This window comes from Sturnira hondurensis, unplaced genomic scaffold, assembly GCF_014824575.4.
Source record: "Sturnira hondurensis isolate 20B ecotype Veracruz unplaced genomic scaffold, ASM1482457v3 Scaffold0016462, whole genome shotgun sequence".
NCBI classification, from domain to species: Eukaryota; Metazoa; Chordata; class Mammalia; order Chiroptera; family Phyllostomidae; genus Sturnira; species Sturnira hondurensis.
Window position 1 is genome coordinate 8,849,322 of NW_028089093.1, and position 16,218 is coordinate 8,865,539.

The following is a 16,218-nucleotide window of genomic DNA, read 5'->3' on the forward strand; positions in this document are numbered from 1 at the left end:
ATCGTGGTACTTTTTCACAGTTTACAATTCTAAGCATTCTATGCAAGTGATACATTATAATATTAACCTCAGTACCAAGTAAGTGTAGTTTTTAAAGGCATCTTAAAAATGTTTTTTTTTTTTTTTTAAGCAGTGCCTTGTATGAATCTCTTGTCAGGAAAAAAAGTTCCTTGGTGGTAGGTGGGGCAAATATCATTATGGCTCCATAATGATATATGCTCACTTCAGTTACTTTTCCAACATCCCATAATACTTGTAGCCAGGTAAAAGCTCATCCTCTGATTATTTCTTTTCCTGTCCTCGTAATCCAGAAGTACTAATTATGCCAGTGAAAACTTATCATTACATTTTTTTGATAATTTGAATTCTATTCCAAAGTTAATACACCGAGAAAGAAAATGATGTTTTTTTGAAGAAAAAATGGTATTGAAATGTAGATAGAATATTAATAAACTAAAAATATCGTTGTGAGTTGACATTTAAATTAATATTAACTGAACAGTAACCTTAATCAATATGTATTAACTCTTTTCTTTTTCTTTTCTGCCCAAAGATTTATTTAAAACAATACTGGCATACAGTTGAATACATTTTTCTATATTTTTCTCTGTTCATAACAGTTATTTGTGAGTAATGGAGAGGCCATTTTATTAGTTTAATCATGTTAAGTTTTCCTGTATTTCTTCCTTTCTGCCAGGAAAAGGAAGATGACAAATCAGATACATCAAGTTCTCAACAGCCCAAAAGCCCACAAGGTCTGAGTGACACAGGATATTCTTCTGATGGCATATCAGGTTCACTTGGTGAAATTCCAAGTCTCATTCCAAGTGATGAAAAGGATTTGCTCAAGGGACTCAAGAAGGACACTTTTTTACAGGAAAGCAGCCTTTCCAGCCCCTCAGATTTGGCTAAGTTAGAGAGTACGGTCCTGTCCATTTTGGAAGCCCAGGCAAGTACACTCGTTGAAGACAAGTCAGGAAAGAAAACACAACCTCAAGTGATCTCTCCTGAGCCACCTAAGGATGAGCAGAAAACTCAGGGTTTAACTGAAACACTAGAAAATATAATTTCAGAAGAGAAGCTCAAAGAGAGTCGAGAAGAAATAGATACGTTTACAAAAGATGGCCAAAAAGATGCTCCTTCCAGAAAGGACCACAAAGAAAAGTCTGAGTTTTTTGATGACATAGCTACAAGAAGACAGCCTTATGATTCAGTTGAAGACAGTAGCGAAAGTGAGAACTCACCTGTTCCACAAAGAAAACGGAGAACTAGTATTGGTTCATCAAGCAGTGATGAGTACAAACAGGAAGATAGTCAAGGGTCAGGTGAAGAGGAGGACTTTATTCGAAAACAAATCATAGAAATGAGTGCTGATGAAGATGCTTCAGGTTCTGAAGATGATGAGTTCATTAGGGACCAGCTCAAAGAGATCAGTAGTGCTATTGAGAGCCAGAAGAAGGAAGAAACAAGGGGGAAAGGGAAAGTAACATCAGGGAAACACAAGCGACTGACTCGAAAAAGTAGCACAAGCTTTGATGATGATGCAGGGAGACGCCATTCATGGCATGATGAAGATGATGAGACATTTGATGAAAGTCCTGAAATTAAATACAGAGAAACTAAAAGTCAGGAGAGTGAAGAACTTGTAGTTGCTGGTGGAGGAGGGCTACGTCGATTTAAAACGATTGAACTCAACAGCACAATAGCAGATAAATATTCTGCAGAGTCATCACAGAAAAAAACAGCATTGTATTTTGATGAAGAGCCAGAATTAGAAATGGAAAGCCTGACAGACTCACCAGAAGATAGGTCAAGGGGGGAAGGATCTTCAAGTCTTCATGCTTCTAGCTTTACTCCAGGCACATCTCCTACATCAGTGTCATCACTTGATGAGGACAGTGACAGTAGCCCAAGTCACAAAAAAGGAGAGAGCAAACAGCAACGCAAAGCTCGGCACAGATCACATGGTCCTCTTTTACCTACTATTGAAGATTCTTCAGAGGAAGAAGAATTGAGAGAGGAAGAAGAGTTATTGAAGGAGCAAGAAAAGCAGCGAGAATTAGAACAGCAACAAAGAAAGAGTTCTAGTAAAAAATCAAAGAAAGACAAAGATGAGCTTCGGGCTCAGAGAAGGAGGGAAAGACCAAAGACACCCCCCAGTAATCTCTCTCCCATTGAAGATGCCTCTCCAACAGAAGAATTGCGTCAGGCTGCGGAAATGGAGGAGCTTCATCGATCATCTTGTTCTGAATATTCACCTAGCATAGAGTCAGATCCAGAAGGTTTTGAAATAAGCCCAGAAAAAATAATAGAAGTGCAAAAAGTTTATAAATTGCCCACAGCTGTGTCTTTATATTCACCGACAGATGAGCATTCTATTACCCAGAAAGATGGTGGCCAAAAGGTATTAAAAAGTGCTGAGGAGATATATGAAGAAATGATGCATAAAACTCACAAATATAAGGCTTTTCCAGCTGCAAATGAACGAGATGAAATATTTGAAAAGGAGCCTTTGTATGGTGGGATGCTAATAGAAGATTACATTTATGAATCTTTAGTAGAGGACACATTCACTAGTTCAGTTGATGGCAGTTTGCTAACAAGGCAAGAAGATGAAAATGGGTTTATGCAGCAGAGAGGGAGAGAGCAAAAAATAAGACTTCCAGAACAGATTTATGATGATCCTATGCAGAAAATTACAGACCTCCAGAAAGAGTTTTATGAGTTAGAAAGCTTACATTCTGTTGTGCCTCAAGAAGACATTGTGTCAAGCTCTTACATTATCCCGGAAAGCCATGAGATAGTGGATCTGGGTAGTATGGTAACTTCAACTAGTGAAGAAAAAAAATTACTAGATGCTGATGCAGCCTATGAAGAACTCATGAAGAGGCAACAGATACAGTTAACACCTGAATCCAGTCCAACCCAGCCCCCCATCAGGGATGATATGACAGAGTCTACTATGGACTTTGATAGGTTGCCCGATGCATCTTTGACATCAAGTCTTCTTTCAGGAGCATCTCTTACAGATTCAACTAGCAGTGCAACACTCTCTATTCCAGATGTTAAAATAACCCAACATTTTTCAACAGAGGAAATTGAAGATGAATATGTAACTGATTATACAAGAGAAATTCAAGAGATAATTGCCCATGAATCATTTATTTTGACATATTCTGAGCCTTCAGAAAGTGCTACAACTTTTCCACCCTCTGACACACCTTCCCTCACATCATCTGTTTCTTCCGTTTGTACCACAGATAGCTCTTCACCCATTACCACCCTTGATAGCATAACAGTTTATACAGAGCCAATAGACATAGTAACTAAGTTTGAAGATTCTGAGATTTCTTCATCAACATATTTTCCAGGCAGCATTATAGACTATCCAGAAGAAATAAGTATATCTTTGGATCACTCTTCCACACCAGATGGTAGAACTAGAGCTGATCATATTGAGATTTCCTTGTCTGATATGCCGCCTTCTGTCTTAGAATCTGAAGAAACTAAACCCAGGGGAGTACTTACTGATACCATTTCCACTGACTTACCTATACCTGAAAAAGACCCAGTGAAAAAAGCCAAGAAGGAAACTGGGAATGGAATCATTCTGGAAGTTTTGGAAGCTTACAGAGATAAAAGGAAGGAGTCAGAGGTTGAACTAACAAAAATTAACTTACCTGAAACTGTGTTTGATCAACCACCTTCTGGAATAGTCCTTCCAATGAAGGAGCAAGTTTCAGCTGCATGCCTTATATCTGGAGAAGTCTTTGGTCAAGCAAAACCTGCATCTCAGTTTCCATCTGGCAGTCCTATTTCCTCTCTTCCTACTAGTACACGTGTATTCTTACGCAGTTCTTCTTTGGACACATCAGCGCAACCCCCTCCCCCTCCTCCTCCTCCCCCTCCTCCCCCACCACCTCCACCTCCTCCCCCACCCCCACCACTTCCTCCACCAACCTCACCTAAACCCCCCATTCATCCTAAAAGAAAGGTAACAGTTCCAGTTCCAGTGACTCTAACTATGACAGCTATACCTCTAGTTGACAGTGTTACTACTGTAGAGACCTCAGTTCCAAGGAGTAATGGGTTTCCAGTAACAAAAATATGTACCACTGCACCTCCACCTGTTCCTCCTAAGCCGTCTTCAATTCCATCCGGACTTGTATTTACACATAGACCTGAGCCAAGCAAACCTCCTATTGCTCCTAAACCAGCAGTTCCTCAGCTTCCAGTAACTACACAAAAACCAACAGATACATACCCCAAGCCAACAGGTCTATCTTCAACTTCAAATATGACATTAAATTTAGTCACTACAGCAGAGTATAAATTGCCTTCCCCTACCTCCCCACTTTCCCCTCACTCTAACAAGTCCTCACCAAGATTTTCCAAATCCCTCATGGAAACTTATGTGGTTATCACATTACCATCTGAACCAGGGACTCCAACAGATTCTTCAGCTAGTCAAGCAATTACCAGTTGGCCCCTGGGATCACCCTCCAAAGATCTGATTGCCATTGAACCAGTATTTTCTGTAGTTCCGCCTGTGACAGCTGCAGAAATTTCACATTCATCAGACCAGGGCCTGTACATCTCAGGAGGTTTGGAGACATTTTCTGCTATCCCTATGACAACGCTGTCTTCATATCAAGCAGTTCCAAGTTCAGTTACACAGTTTCTTAAAACTGAAGTTTCTAAGGCTGACGTTTTAGCAGCCAGAAGTACAGTCCCTAGTGTTGGTCTCGGCAGTGTGTCTATAACAATTCCTCCAGAGCCTCTTGCTGTAGACAACCTAAACTTAGAAAAGCATCAGCATAAAGAAAATGGAAAGTTGCAACTTATCGGTGATGCCATCGATTTGCGTACAGTACCAAAAGTGGAAATTAAAGTAACTGAAAAATGTATGGATCTTTCTGCTTCTACAATGGATTTGAAAAGGCAGACTGCAACAAATGAAGCTTATGGGAGACAAATCAGTACTGTCCAACCCTCTATTATAAATCTCAGTGCAACTTCATCTGTAGTGACTCCAATATCCCTGGTCACTGAGACAGTGACTGCTGTCACGTGCACAGTTGGTGCAAGTTATTCCACAGGCACAGAAAGCTTTGTGGGAATAGGACATGCGGCAACACCACCACTTCAGCTCACTACATTGAAGCATACTGATACCAGGATACCATACAGGATACCAGGTGGCCAGTCCTTTCCTACAGCTAGGCAGGAAGCGCCAATAAACTTATCTTTAGGTACTTCAGCACATGCAATGGCACTGGCCACTACGAAGCCCGTTACTGTGCCTCCTGTTGGTGTCACAAATGGATGGAGTGACAGCACTGTGTCCCAGGGAATCACTGATGGAGAGGTAGTGGATCTCAGTACAACCAAGTCTCATAGAACTGTAGTAACAATGGATGAATCTACTTCAGGTGTGGTGACCAGAATAATAGAAGATGATGAAAAACCCGTTGATCTGACTGCAGGGAGAAGAGCTGTGTGCTGTGATGTGGTTTATAAGTTACCTTTTGGAAGGAGCTGCACAGCGCAACAGCCTGCAACTACTCTTCCTGAGGATCGTTTTGGTTATAGGGATGACCATTATCAGTATGATCGATCAGGGCCATATGGTTACAGAGGGATTGGGGGAATGAAGCCTTCCATGTCTGACACTAACTTAGCAGAAGCTGGACATTTTTTCTATAAAAGTAAGAATGCTTTTGATTATTCAGGAGAAACTGATGCAGCAGTAGATCTAACTTCAGGGAGAAGTTCTGCAGGTCAGTATGATGTGGCATCAGACCTTTCCTTGAAATATCATGGTGTTCCTCATCTCATATCAGGATGAAAATGTGGTCCCTTTTCCATTTTGTTACTTTTTCTCTTTCTTTGGATATTTTGGCAACATAGTTCAAAGTACATGTGCACTTTTATTTCTCCATTTTTTAAGACATTTGTTCTGCCCAGTGTCACCTGCATGTGCCTGCATGTTCAACATTGCTTTTACGCACCATTTAATCAGGCTAACCAGTGAATTTGCATGCAGTCCCATTAATTATGTTCATCAAGATTGAGAGCTTTTTCAAACCCCCAAACCATCATTCATTCTGGGAACTGGACTATAACTCTACCCTGTATTTCAGGTGAGGTAATGGATTATTCAAGCAAGACTACAGGTCCATATCCAGAAACACGACATATCATTTCAGGAGTTGGGATTAGTACTCCACAGTATTCCACAGCAAGAATGACTCCACCTCCAGGATCCCAGTATGGTGTGGGAAGTGTTTTGAGGTCGACTAATGGCGTTGTCTATTCTTCAGTGGCAACCCCAATCCCCTCCACATTTGCTATCACCACACAACCTGGCTCCATTTTCAGCACCACTGTGAGGGATCTGTCTGGTGTGCACATGACTGATGCAGTGACTACATTATCTACCCTGCACCAGAGCCAGCCAATGCCTAGATCATATTTCCTAACAACAGGTGCATCTGAAACAGACATTGTAGTAACTGGTATTGATATCAATGCCAGTCTGCAGACTATCACTATGGAAACTCTTACTGCTGAGACAATAGATTCAGTTCCTACGTTAACCACAGCATCTGAAGTGTTTTCTGAAGTGGTGGGAGATGAAAGTGCTATTTTACTTGTCCCTGAAGAAGATAAACAACAACAGCAGCTAGACTTGGAGCGTGAGCTGTTGGAACTGGAGAAAATTAAGCAACAGCGTTTTGCTGAGGAGTTGGAGTGGGAACGTCAAGAAATTCAAAGGTTCCGAGAACAAGAAAAGATCATGGTCCAAAAAAAGCTGGAGGAATTGCAGTCTATGAAGCAGCACCTTCTCTATCAGCAGGAAGAAGAACGTCAAGCCCAGTTCATGATGAGGCAGGAGACATTAGCTCAGCAACAGTTACAGCTGGAGCAGATCCAACAGCTACAGCAACAGCTTCACCAGCAGCTGGAGGAGCAAAAGATTCGCCAGATCTACCAGTATAACTATGATCCTTCTGGAACTGCATCTCCACAAACCACAACAGAGCAGGCAATGTTGGAAGGTCAGTATGCTGCCCCAGAAGGCAGTCAGTTTTGGGCAGCAGAAGATGCAACCACTACAGCTTCAGCTGTTGTAGCAATTGAAATACCACAAAGCCAAGGATGGTACACAGTTCAGTCTGATGGCGTTACTCAGTACATTGCCCCACCTGGCATCCTGAGTACAGTTTCAGAAATACCTTTAACAGATGTCGTTGTAAAAGATGAAAAACAACCCAAAAAGAAAAGTTCTGGAGCTAAAGCCCACGGACAGTATGATGAGGTCGGGGAAAATATGGCAGATGATCCCCGCTCTTTTAAAAAGATAGTAGACAGTGGTGTACAAACTGATGATGAAGACGCAGCAGATCGGAGTTATGCAAGTAGGAGAAGGAAAACTAAAAAGAGTGTTGATACAAGTGTCCAAACTGATGATGAAGATCAGGATGAGTGGGATATGCCTACTAGATCAAGGAGAAAAGCTCGTGTGGCAAAATATGCTGACAGCACTCCAGAGGCCGAGAAGACCAAACCTCTTTCTAAAGTCTCCAGTATAGCAGTTCAAACAGTGGCAGAGATATCTGTGCAAACTGAACCAGTTGGAACCATACGAACACCTTCGATTCGTGCACGCGTGGATGCCAAGGTAGAAATAATTAAACACATTTCCGCACCTGAAAAGACTTACAAAGGGGGCAGTTTAGGATGTCAAACAGAAGCAGAGTCAGACACACAGAGTCCTCAATATCTGAGTGCCACATCTCCACCCAAAGACAAGAAACGCCCAACACCTTTAGAGATTGGTTATTCATCTCACCTTCGGGCAGATTCCACACTACAGCTGGCTCCTTCCCCACCCAAATCTCCAAAAGTCCTTTATTCACCCATCTCACCACTTTCACCAGGCAAAGCCTTAGAATCAGCCTTTGTACCTTATGAAAAACCCCTCCCTGATGATGTAAGTCCACAGAAAGTACTGCATCCAGATATGGCTAAAGTTCCCCCAGCGAGTCCTAAGACAGCCAAGATGATGCAGCGGTCCATGTCTGACCCCAAGCCTCTGAGTCCAACAGCAGATGAAAATTCCAGGGCTCCTTTTCAGTATACCGAGGGCTACACGGTAAGAGTGATTCTTTTCGGTTAGAAGACAATGGATGAGTTGATGTTAATCATGTGTTTGCAGACTTTAGGAAGCAATAAAACTCCTGGGACCTTAGGAACCTAATACCGAATTTCAGTGAGTATTATTTCACTAGTAATTTGGGGAAGAAATAGAAATGCGTACATCCCCCCCCCCCCACAAAAAAACATACTATTTTGTAAGCAAAAAATGAGAAAGAAGTTTACTATTTTATGACTTAATGAGATTGAAAGTTTTGTTCTCATCTTTTTTTTTAAAGATTTTATTTATTCTTAGAGAGAGGGGAAGGGAGGAAGAGAGGGAGAGAAACATCAATGTGTGGTTGCCTCTCACGTGCCCCCCACCAGGGACCCGATTTGCTACCTAGGCATGTGCCCTGACTGGGAATCCAACTCGCGACCCTTTGTTTTGCAAACTGGTGCTCAATCCACTGAACCACACCAGCCAGGGCTGTTCTAATCTTGAAATCTCCCAAGTGTTTATTATAGGCTGTGATTTCAGTGCATATAATTAATATGCATATTCAGTGATGGTATAAACATTGGATATAAACAAATAAGGCAAAGATGGCCATAAATTTAGACTCATGGATATGGGAATTCTTAGTGGGAAGGTCTTTAGAGATTATTGAATTGCTCTCTTCTTCCTCTAGCCAGAAGGTCTTCATAAAAAGGCTTATGGCATTTATCGCTCAGATGAACAGGCAGTAAGTGCAGGCAGGCAGGTGAATGTGTAATAGAATCTTCATAGCTCACCCATACTTCCTTTGTTTCTGACAACTGTCTAACCTCAGGTAAGCCTTAGTCCTGGTGCTTATAAAAGCAAGCAAAAATGTGTTTCTCTGAATGCTAGAGATTAATTAATAAATATTAGTTATTTAGTAATATATAGATATGCTTCAGAGGGACAAGAGCATATAGAGATATGTGGAACACATGTGAAGAACTCTATAGCAAAAATAAATATTAATGAGCTATAAAAGCAAATGTATCCTATTTAAAATCTAATATATAATTCTTTAGAAGGTTATCGGTAAATATACTAGCTCAATTTAGAAGTTTCTCTTAATGCACTGATTTCTGAACTCTAGGTCTTTAAACCCCAAAGCTTCAAAATAGGTTTTTCTGAGATATTGCTATCTTTCCCCTGACCCATAAACAAGGTGGAGCAAAAGTAGGTTAACAGTTGTGAGTGTGCAAAACACAGAGTTTATTCTTGTATTATTATTAATTATTTTGTTATTTTCTACATAATCAACTATAAAACTCCTTTTACCTCATTTTATATATTAAACATTGACTGTCAACTGAAAAATATGTTATATATACTTATAGAAATATCAATAGCCATATAAGTATTACACATTCATATTTAAGTTTTCTAGTTCTGTAGTGACTTTTTTTATTATGTACTTTCTCAAACAGTATATCTTAAATGTAAAATTGTTTTCATGTGGAGGACAGAAGTCATAATCATTAAGTCAGAGAGCCACTGGCACATTGCGATTTCATTCAATTTATAGATAATTATTTTATGTGTAGCTTTGTTTCTGGAATTAAATCTGTTTTGAGATGTTTTTGTAACTCAGTTATAAAATATAGGTATTCTTACAGCTGTGGTCTGTAAATTTACCTAAAGAGTTTCTTGGAAAACTTGGTAAATGTGTTTTCGAATAGTATTTGAAAGTGATGTTCAAGGTTTCTCTCATTAGAAAGATGAGGCTTTTCCAGTTGATCTGTTGATCATTTATTTAATATATGGCCCTGTACTCTTCATTCAAGTGAACTCAATTAAAGAAGAGATTTAAGTTGACAATATTTTTTCCTCTCAATATTCACTTTGGACTTGGAAATATGAATCGAGAGCTATAATGGGTTGTATTATATCAGTAATATAGATTAACTACTAAATCATAAAAGAAGTCGAGTAGAATTACTAAATAATGCCCTGACCTTGAAAAATCCTAGGTGTATTGAGCCTTGGAACACAGTCCAGTAGCTCATTTTTCTAATTGTTCACACTCAACACATGCTGTAATGCAGAAAAATTGTATACAGACTCAAAGATACTGTTTTACTGCACGCATGCAGGGTAAGCCATTTTACATACAGGCAAGGTTTTTAGCACTTTAGGTGCTTTGATTTTAGAAAGTGAAGTTTACAGTTTGTTTCTTTGTAAATTTCTAGTCATATTTTGAGTCTGTTTTAAACTAAGTAATTTTTAAATTATAAGCCTGGATTATTAAGTATTAGTTGTACTGAAAAGAATAATCTAAGTGATATTTACAGTGATACAAGCTTGAGAAGTCTAGCTCAGTAGTGTACATATTGTGAATTTTCTCAGACCAGTAAAGCTGCAGAAAAATCACACCATTCGGTTGGAATTGAGACAGCACAGTTAACACTTATAATACAGTGTGGAAGATAAGTTTTATTACATATGAGATTCTGTGGTAAGATCTCTTCTTCCTGGAAGCGTCAGGAAGATGAATGTGAGATTTCTGTTGGACCATGAAGGGACAAATGACAATCATTCTGAAGAGAGGGAACAGAATGTGCAAATGTTCAGATGGGAGAACAGATTATAAAGCAAAGAGGAGAAATGAAACTGGAAATTTACAAAGAGGGTTTCAGGGGATCCAATTTGCTGAATTGGAGTTCGGATTTACTTCCCTTGACGGCAGACAGCCTAGACCAACGCCCCCATCATTTTTTAAATTCACACTGTGTACTAGCCCTTCTTGGCTTTTTTTCCATTCAGTTCTCTGAACTGCATCTAGGGTGATTTTCTAAAATGTGTGTGTCAGATTAGATCATGCGTTCTACAGCTTAAACTCTGACAGATTGTCATCAAATTCAGAATATAGATCAGAAATGTCTGAACAGGACTCATATGATCTGGTCTTGGCCTGTTCCACAGCCTCATTTGTCATTTACCGCGCTTTCCTCCCTCCCACCCCCTGCACCTTCTCACTCTGCTTCTAAGACTGACCTTGCCCTTCCTCCTCCTCTGGATGCGCCAACCTCGTCCTCCCCCAGGGCCCATGTCTGGATCGCTCTGTCTCCCCAGATCTTTGCCTGTCTAACTCTGGTGTACACGTTTCTGCTTAAATTTTACTTCCAAAAAGAGGCTCTCTTTGCTGCACTTCCTAAATGAGTCAACCTATCACCATGGATCCCTATATGTGCACCTTCCTTATTTTTATATATTACATATTAATCAAATACTATCTTTCATGTTGTAGAACATAACCTCTACAACAGCAGGAACTTTGCTTTGCTTGCTGCTATAGTTCCAAGTGCCTAGAACAAAGTAAGCCCTCAACATTTATTGAAAAAAAAAATGTATTAAAGGGACCGGTATAGGCATAGAAGTGATGGTATAAAACATGCATTAAAAGACTTTGGCTGCTGGCCTTTAAATTACCACAGTCTAGGCCCATCCTAGCCAGTTGTGTTGATAATCTAAACTAATATTTTCTTGGCTGAGAATGTCAGTTCCACTTAATTGTTATGTAGACATCTGAAACATTGAACATAAGTTGAAGTACATTTTGCTATCAGTCCAGCCACCTTACAAATGAGGAGAAAAGTCCAAAATAGGTTATTGACTTTATCATGGTTCCTTGTTTTCTTTTCTCATAGCCTTTTTTAATGTGTATTTTATTACGGTTATCCCAGTTTTCCCCTTTTGCCCCCCTCCACCCAACCCACCCCTCTTTCCCACAGTGAATGCCCTCTCTGTTGTCCATGTCCATGAGTCATTCATACATGTGCTTTGACTAATCTCTTTCCCTTCCTTCCACCATTCCTCCCGCTGCCTCTTGACCTATAACTATCAGTCTGTTCCATATTTCCATATCTCTTTTGTTTTTTTTTCTGTTAGTTTTTGTTTTTGCTCATTGGATTCCAGTTATAAGTGAGGTCATGTGGTATTTGTCTTGCGCTAACTGGCTTATTTCAGTTAGCATAATGCCCTCCAGTTCCACCCATGTTATCGTGAAGGTTGGGACTTACTCCTTTCTTTCTGCTTTGTAGTATTCCATTGTGTAAATGTACCACAGTTTTTTAATCTCCTCATCTACTGATGGGCACATAGGCTGTTTGCAGCACTTGGCTGTTTTAAGTCATGCTCGTATCAACATTGGGATGTGTAAGTTCTTTTGAAGTGGTGTTTCAGGATTCTTAGGGTATATTCCTAGCAGTGGAATTGCTGGGTCAAAGGCAGTTCCATTTTTAGTTTTTTGTGGAAATTTCATACCGTTTTCCACAGTGGCTGCACCAGTCTGCATTCCCACCAACAGTGTACTAGGGTTCCCTTTTCTCCACATCCTCACCAGCACTTGCTGTTTGTTGATTTATTCATGATAGCCAGTCTGACAGGTATGAGGTGATATTTGATTGTGGTTTTAATTTGCATTTCTCTGATGGCTAGTGATATTGTGCATTTTTTCACTATGTCTCTGGGCCCTCTGTATGTCCTCCTTGGAGAAGTGTCTATTCAGTTACTTAGGCCATTTTTTAATTGGCTTGTTTGTCTTCCTGGTGTGGAGTCGTATGAGTTCTTTATATATTTTGGAGATTAAACCATTGTCTGAGGTATCATTGGCGAATATGTTCTCCCATACTATTGATTCCCTTTTTTGTTTTGATGATGGTTTCTTTAGCCAGGCAGCAACTTTTTAATTTGATGGAGTCCCATTTGTGTACCTTTTCCATGATTTCCCTTGCTCTCCGAGATATGCTCCCTCTATGCTTACTTTGCTGAGTATTTTTATCATAAACAGGTGCTGGATTTTATCAAATGATTTTCTGGGATCTATTGATACGATATTATGGTTCCTTAATAAAACAAAAATCCAGCCAGAATTCAAATATTAGAATCTGTATTTTACAGTTTTAATTCCTTTGTCTGTCTCTTCTGACACTTACTTAACATTTTTAATATTTTTCTTACTAATTCAATACCATACTTGATGTCTTTTTATCTTGTCATTTTCTCTGCTCTTCTAAAGTTCCAGTTTCAATCCCTCTTCATTAGATTTATTCATTTTAAATTTTATTCTTGTTTGCATTCACTCATTACCTCAGTCATTCATTGCTCTTTTCCAGACACTGGTAAACTCTAAAAATATAGGATGAACAAGAGTGGCAGTGATTGTGCCTAATCTCTTACCACTGAGATTGTTTTGTTCTTCTTGCCCATGTATTGTATTAGTTTGCTACGCATAACACAGTACCACGGGCCCTGTGGCTCAACCAGCGAAAGTTTGTTGTCATAGTTCTAGAGACTAGATGTCCAAAATCCAGTGTCAGGTGGTTTGATTTATTCCAAGAACTGTTACAGGGCTCTCTCCTAGCTTCTGCTAGCATCTGGCATTCCTTGTCTTGTAGTTTATGGGCTTCCTGTGTCTCTTCATGGTGTCATCCCTCTCCGTGTCTGTCTCTGTTGAATTTTCTCTCTTACAAGGAAAGCAGTCCTATTGATTAGGTCCTGTATTAATGCCCTTGATTTAACTTGGTTACCTCTGTCAGTACCCTATGTCTATTTAGTTTCACATTCTGAGGTACTAGGGATTAGGACTACAACATATTTTTTGGGGGAAAGGGGGATGTAGAGGCACAATTCAAGCCCTAACACATATGAGAGTGCTTTACTCCTTTTTTTGTTTGTTCACAGGCAGATGTGGACTGTTTTTTTAGTTTGTTCAAGGTCCTCTTTCCTTACAAATATTTTTCTCTTAGTGACTGTCTTGCAAGCTTTTTTTGAGAACTGTAATTATTATTTTTTCATTATGAGTAAAATATCCTGTCCTAGAATTTCAAAACATTTGTCATAATTGTGCAATTTGGAGCATCAGAGATTGAAGTTTTACTCTGTTCCCACACTATAGGAATTCAACTGTGTGGCATAAGAGCCTTTAACTCTCATGTGGTTTTGCCATCATGGACTTTGGTCACATCATTGACACGGAAATTCCAAAGCAGGAGCTTATATTACATATTGTCCAGTAAGTGTTACACTGGCATTTGAGTTCTTGCTAACCCCTGAGGTATCTTATACATTCAATTGATTAAAATTAGCACTAATCAACATAAAATTGTAAAATAATAGACACAGTGGGCATCACTGGAGGAGGGAGTTACCTGAGATTATTTTATTTGGTTATGTAATATTCCCCAACATCTTTGAGGGGTGAGTTCTTGCCCTTTTCCAGACCCCTTCAACTCTGGTATCAAAGTCATAGCCCCAAAGACAAATTCTATTTTTTGACGATGTTTGTATAACCAAACAGTTTTGACTTGCAGCCTACTTTCTTTTGCGAGTACAAAATTTTAACTCTGAGTAGAGATGGAGAAAACTACTACCTTTTTTTCTTAAATCCATTAGTTTGGTCCCCAGGAAGATTCCCAAGGGGTACAACTAAAAGAAAGTCAGAATTTGTTCCTTGCCATGGAGTTAAGCTTGCCACTTTGACGTCACTGGGTAATAATTGGTTTTCATCATGATTTAGGAAAAGCACAGGAAGAAGTATGATTTCAAATGAAAGGTAGTGTGTAAACAGTGATAACTTTTCTAACTTTCATCAATAGAACTCTTTTTCAACTAAGATGTTCTATGGAAGCCAAATACTTAAAAATGGGTGGAAACTGCTGTAAATGACTGAATGAAGTAACAACCTTCTCATCAGTCTGGAAGTTGTATCCAGTAGAGTTGATTCCCTTTCCTCAGGTTGTATTTGGCAGTATTTGCGTATCCTTGACATAAATGTACCAACTATTATTAAAGAGGCTTACTTTATTTATGACTTGCGAGAAACAATTTTTAGATCTCATAGTGACTGTGTGCCTTTCATATTCTGTGGAGTATTTAATGCTGCTTTTCTAGAAGTTTCAGATTTCTATGCTCTGTAACCATTTTTAGTGTCCTCTTTTTGGGTCACAGGGCCTTCCTTATTAGCTCATTGAAAACCACTGGCCTTTTTAATAGTCTGTGCTTGTGTCCTTGATCTGTCTCCCATATCACATATCACATGTCATCATCAGAAATATTGTTTGTTCCTTTGCAATTTTATTTAATGTCTTTCTTCCCCCACCAGAATTAATGGGTGAGCATTTTTGTTTAGTGTGTTCACTGCTATATCCCCAGTTCTTAGAAAAATACCTTATTCATAGTAGGTTCTCTATAACAATACATTAACTTGACAAGTTAGTGAGTGGATAGACCTTTTTATCCATCCAAGGGCTTTCAGCATAGGGGAATTCACCAATTTTCACTCCCACTTAGAACAACAACGACAACAAAAAAGCAAATGAACAAAATGTTATTCATCTTCTCACTGTAGTTTCTGTGTGGCATTGTGTTACAGTTTTTCCATTTGCTTTTCTCCTCCATGTTTGTCTACCATTTGCTGAATGATTGACACTATACTTTCTCAAAGTTATTTCAGTGCAATATTTTTGCATCTATTTTTGGATTCTGTCTAGCATCAAATTTACAAAATTTTTAGAAACCAGAAAACCAAATATGTTTCTCACGCCCTTTCTCTTTCTTCTACACAATGAAACTGATTGCATCATTAACCTCAGATGATCGATGACTTCAGGAAGGAAGGTTAATAATATAGCATGTACTTTAAAAGTAATGATATAACATGTTTTTTACAAAGTCTAGGGAGAAGATGACATTTTCCATTGGAAGAAATAGAGTCTGAATTCAAAGAATTTGTTTGGTGCTGGAAGGGATCTAATTCATTCCAAGGTTTCTCTGTCTTAAATCATATACACACACATATACATATATATACACATACATATGTATATATATTTAAATGATTTCCCTATCAAAATGCACATATTCCATAAATAGCCTATGTTTTGCCAGTGATGGTGCATGCCACTTTTGTACTAAAATAAGCTATATTTAAAATGTTACCAAATCCACAAAGTTAAAAATATGTAAGTTAAGTGTTAAAGCTGATTTGTCCTACCCTTACACTATTGTCCAAGTTTAGAGCTTTTTGAGTAATAGGCAAACTC

The 16,218-nt window shown here is 39.0% G+C and overlaps 1 protein-coding gene across 1 annotated transcript in view; it reads left to right on the forward strand.

Moving 5' to 3' along the window:
• PCLO (piccolo presynaptic cytomatrix protein) overlaps positions 1–16,218 on the forward strand; it is a 371,031-nt gene that overhangs the window by 164,352 nt on the left and 190,461 nt on the right. Inside the window, exons 5-6 of the mRNA XM_037066144.1 lie at positions 698–5,780; positions 6,144–8,158. Coding sequence (XP_036922039.1) covers positions 698–5,780; positions 6,144–8,158 — 7,098 coding nt within the window. The remainder of the gene's footprint in view (positions 1–697; positions 5,781–6,143; positions 8,159–16,218) is intronic.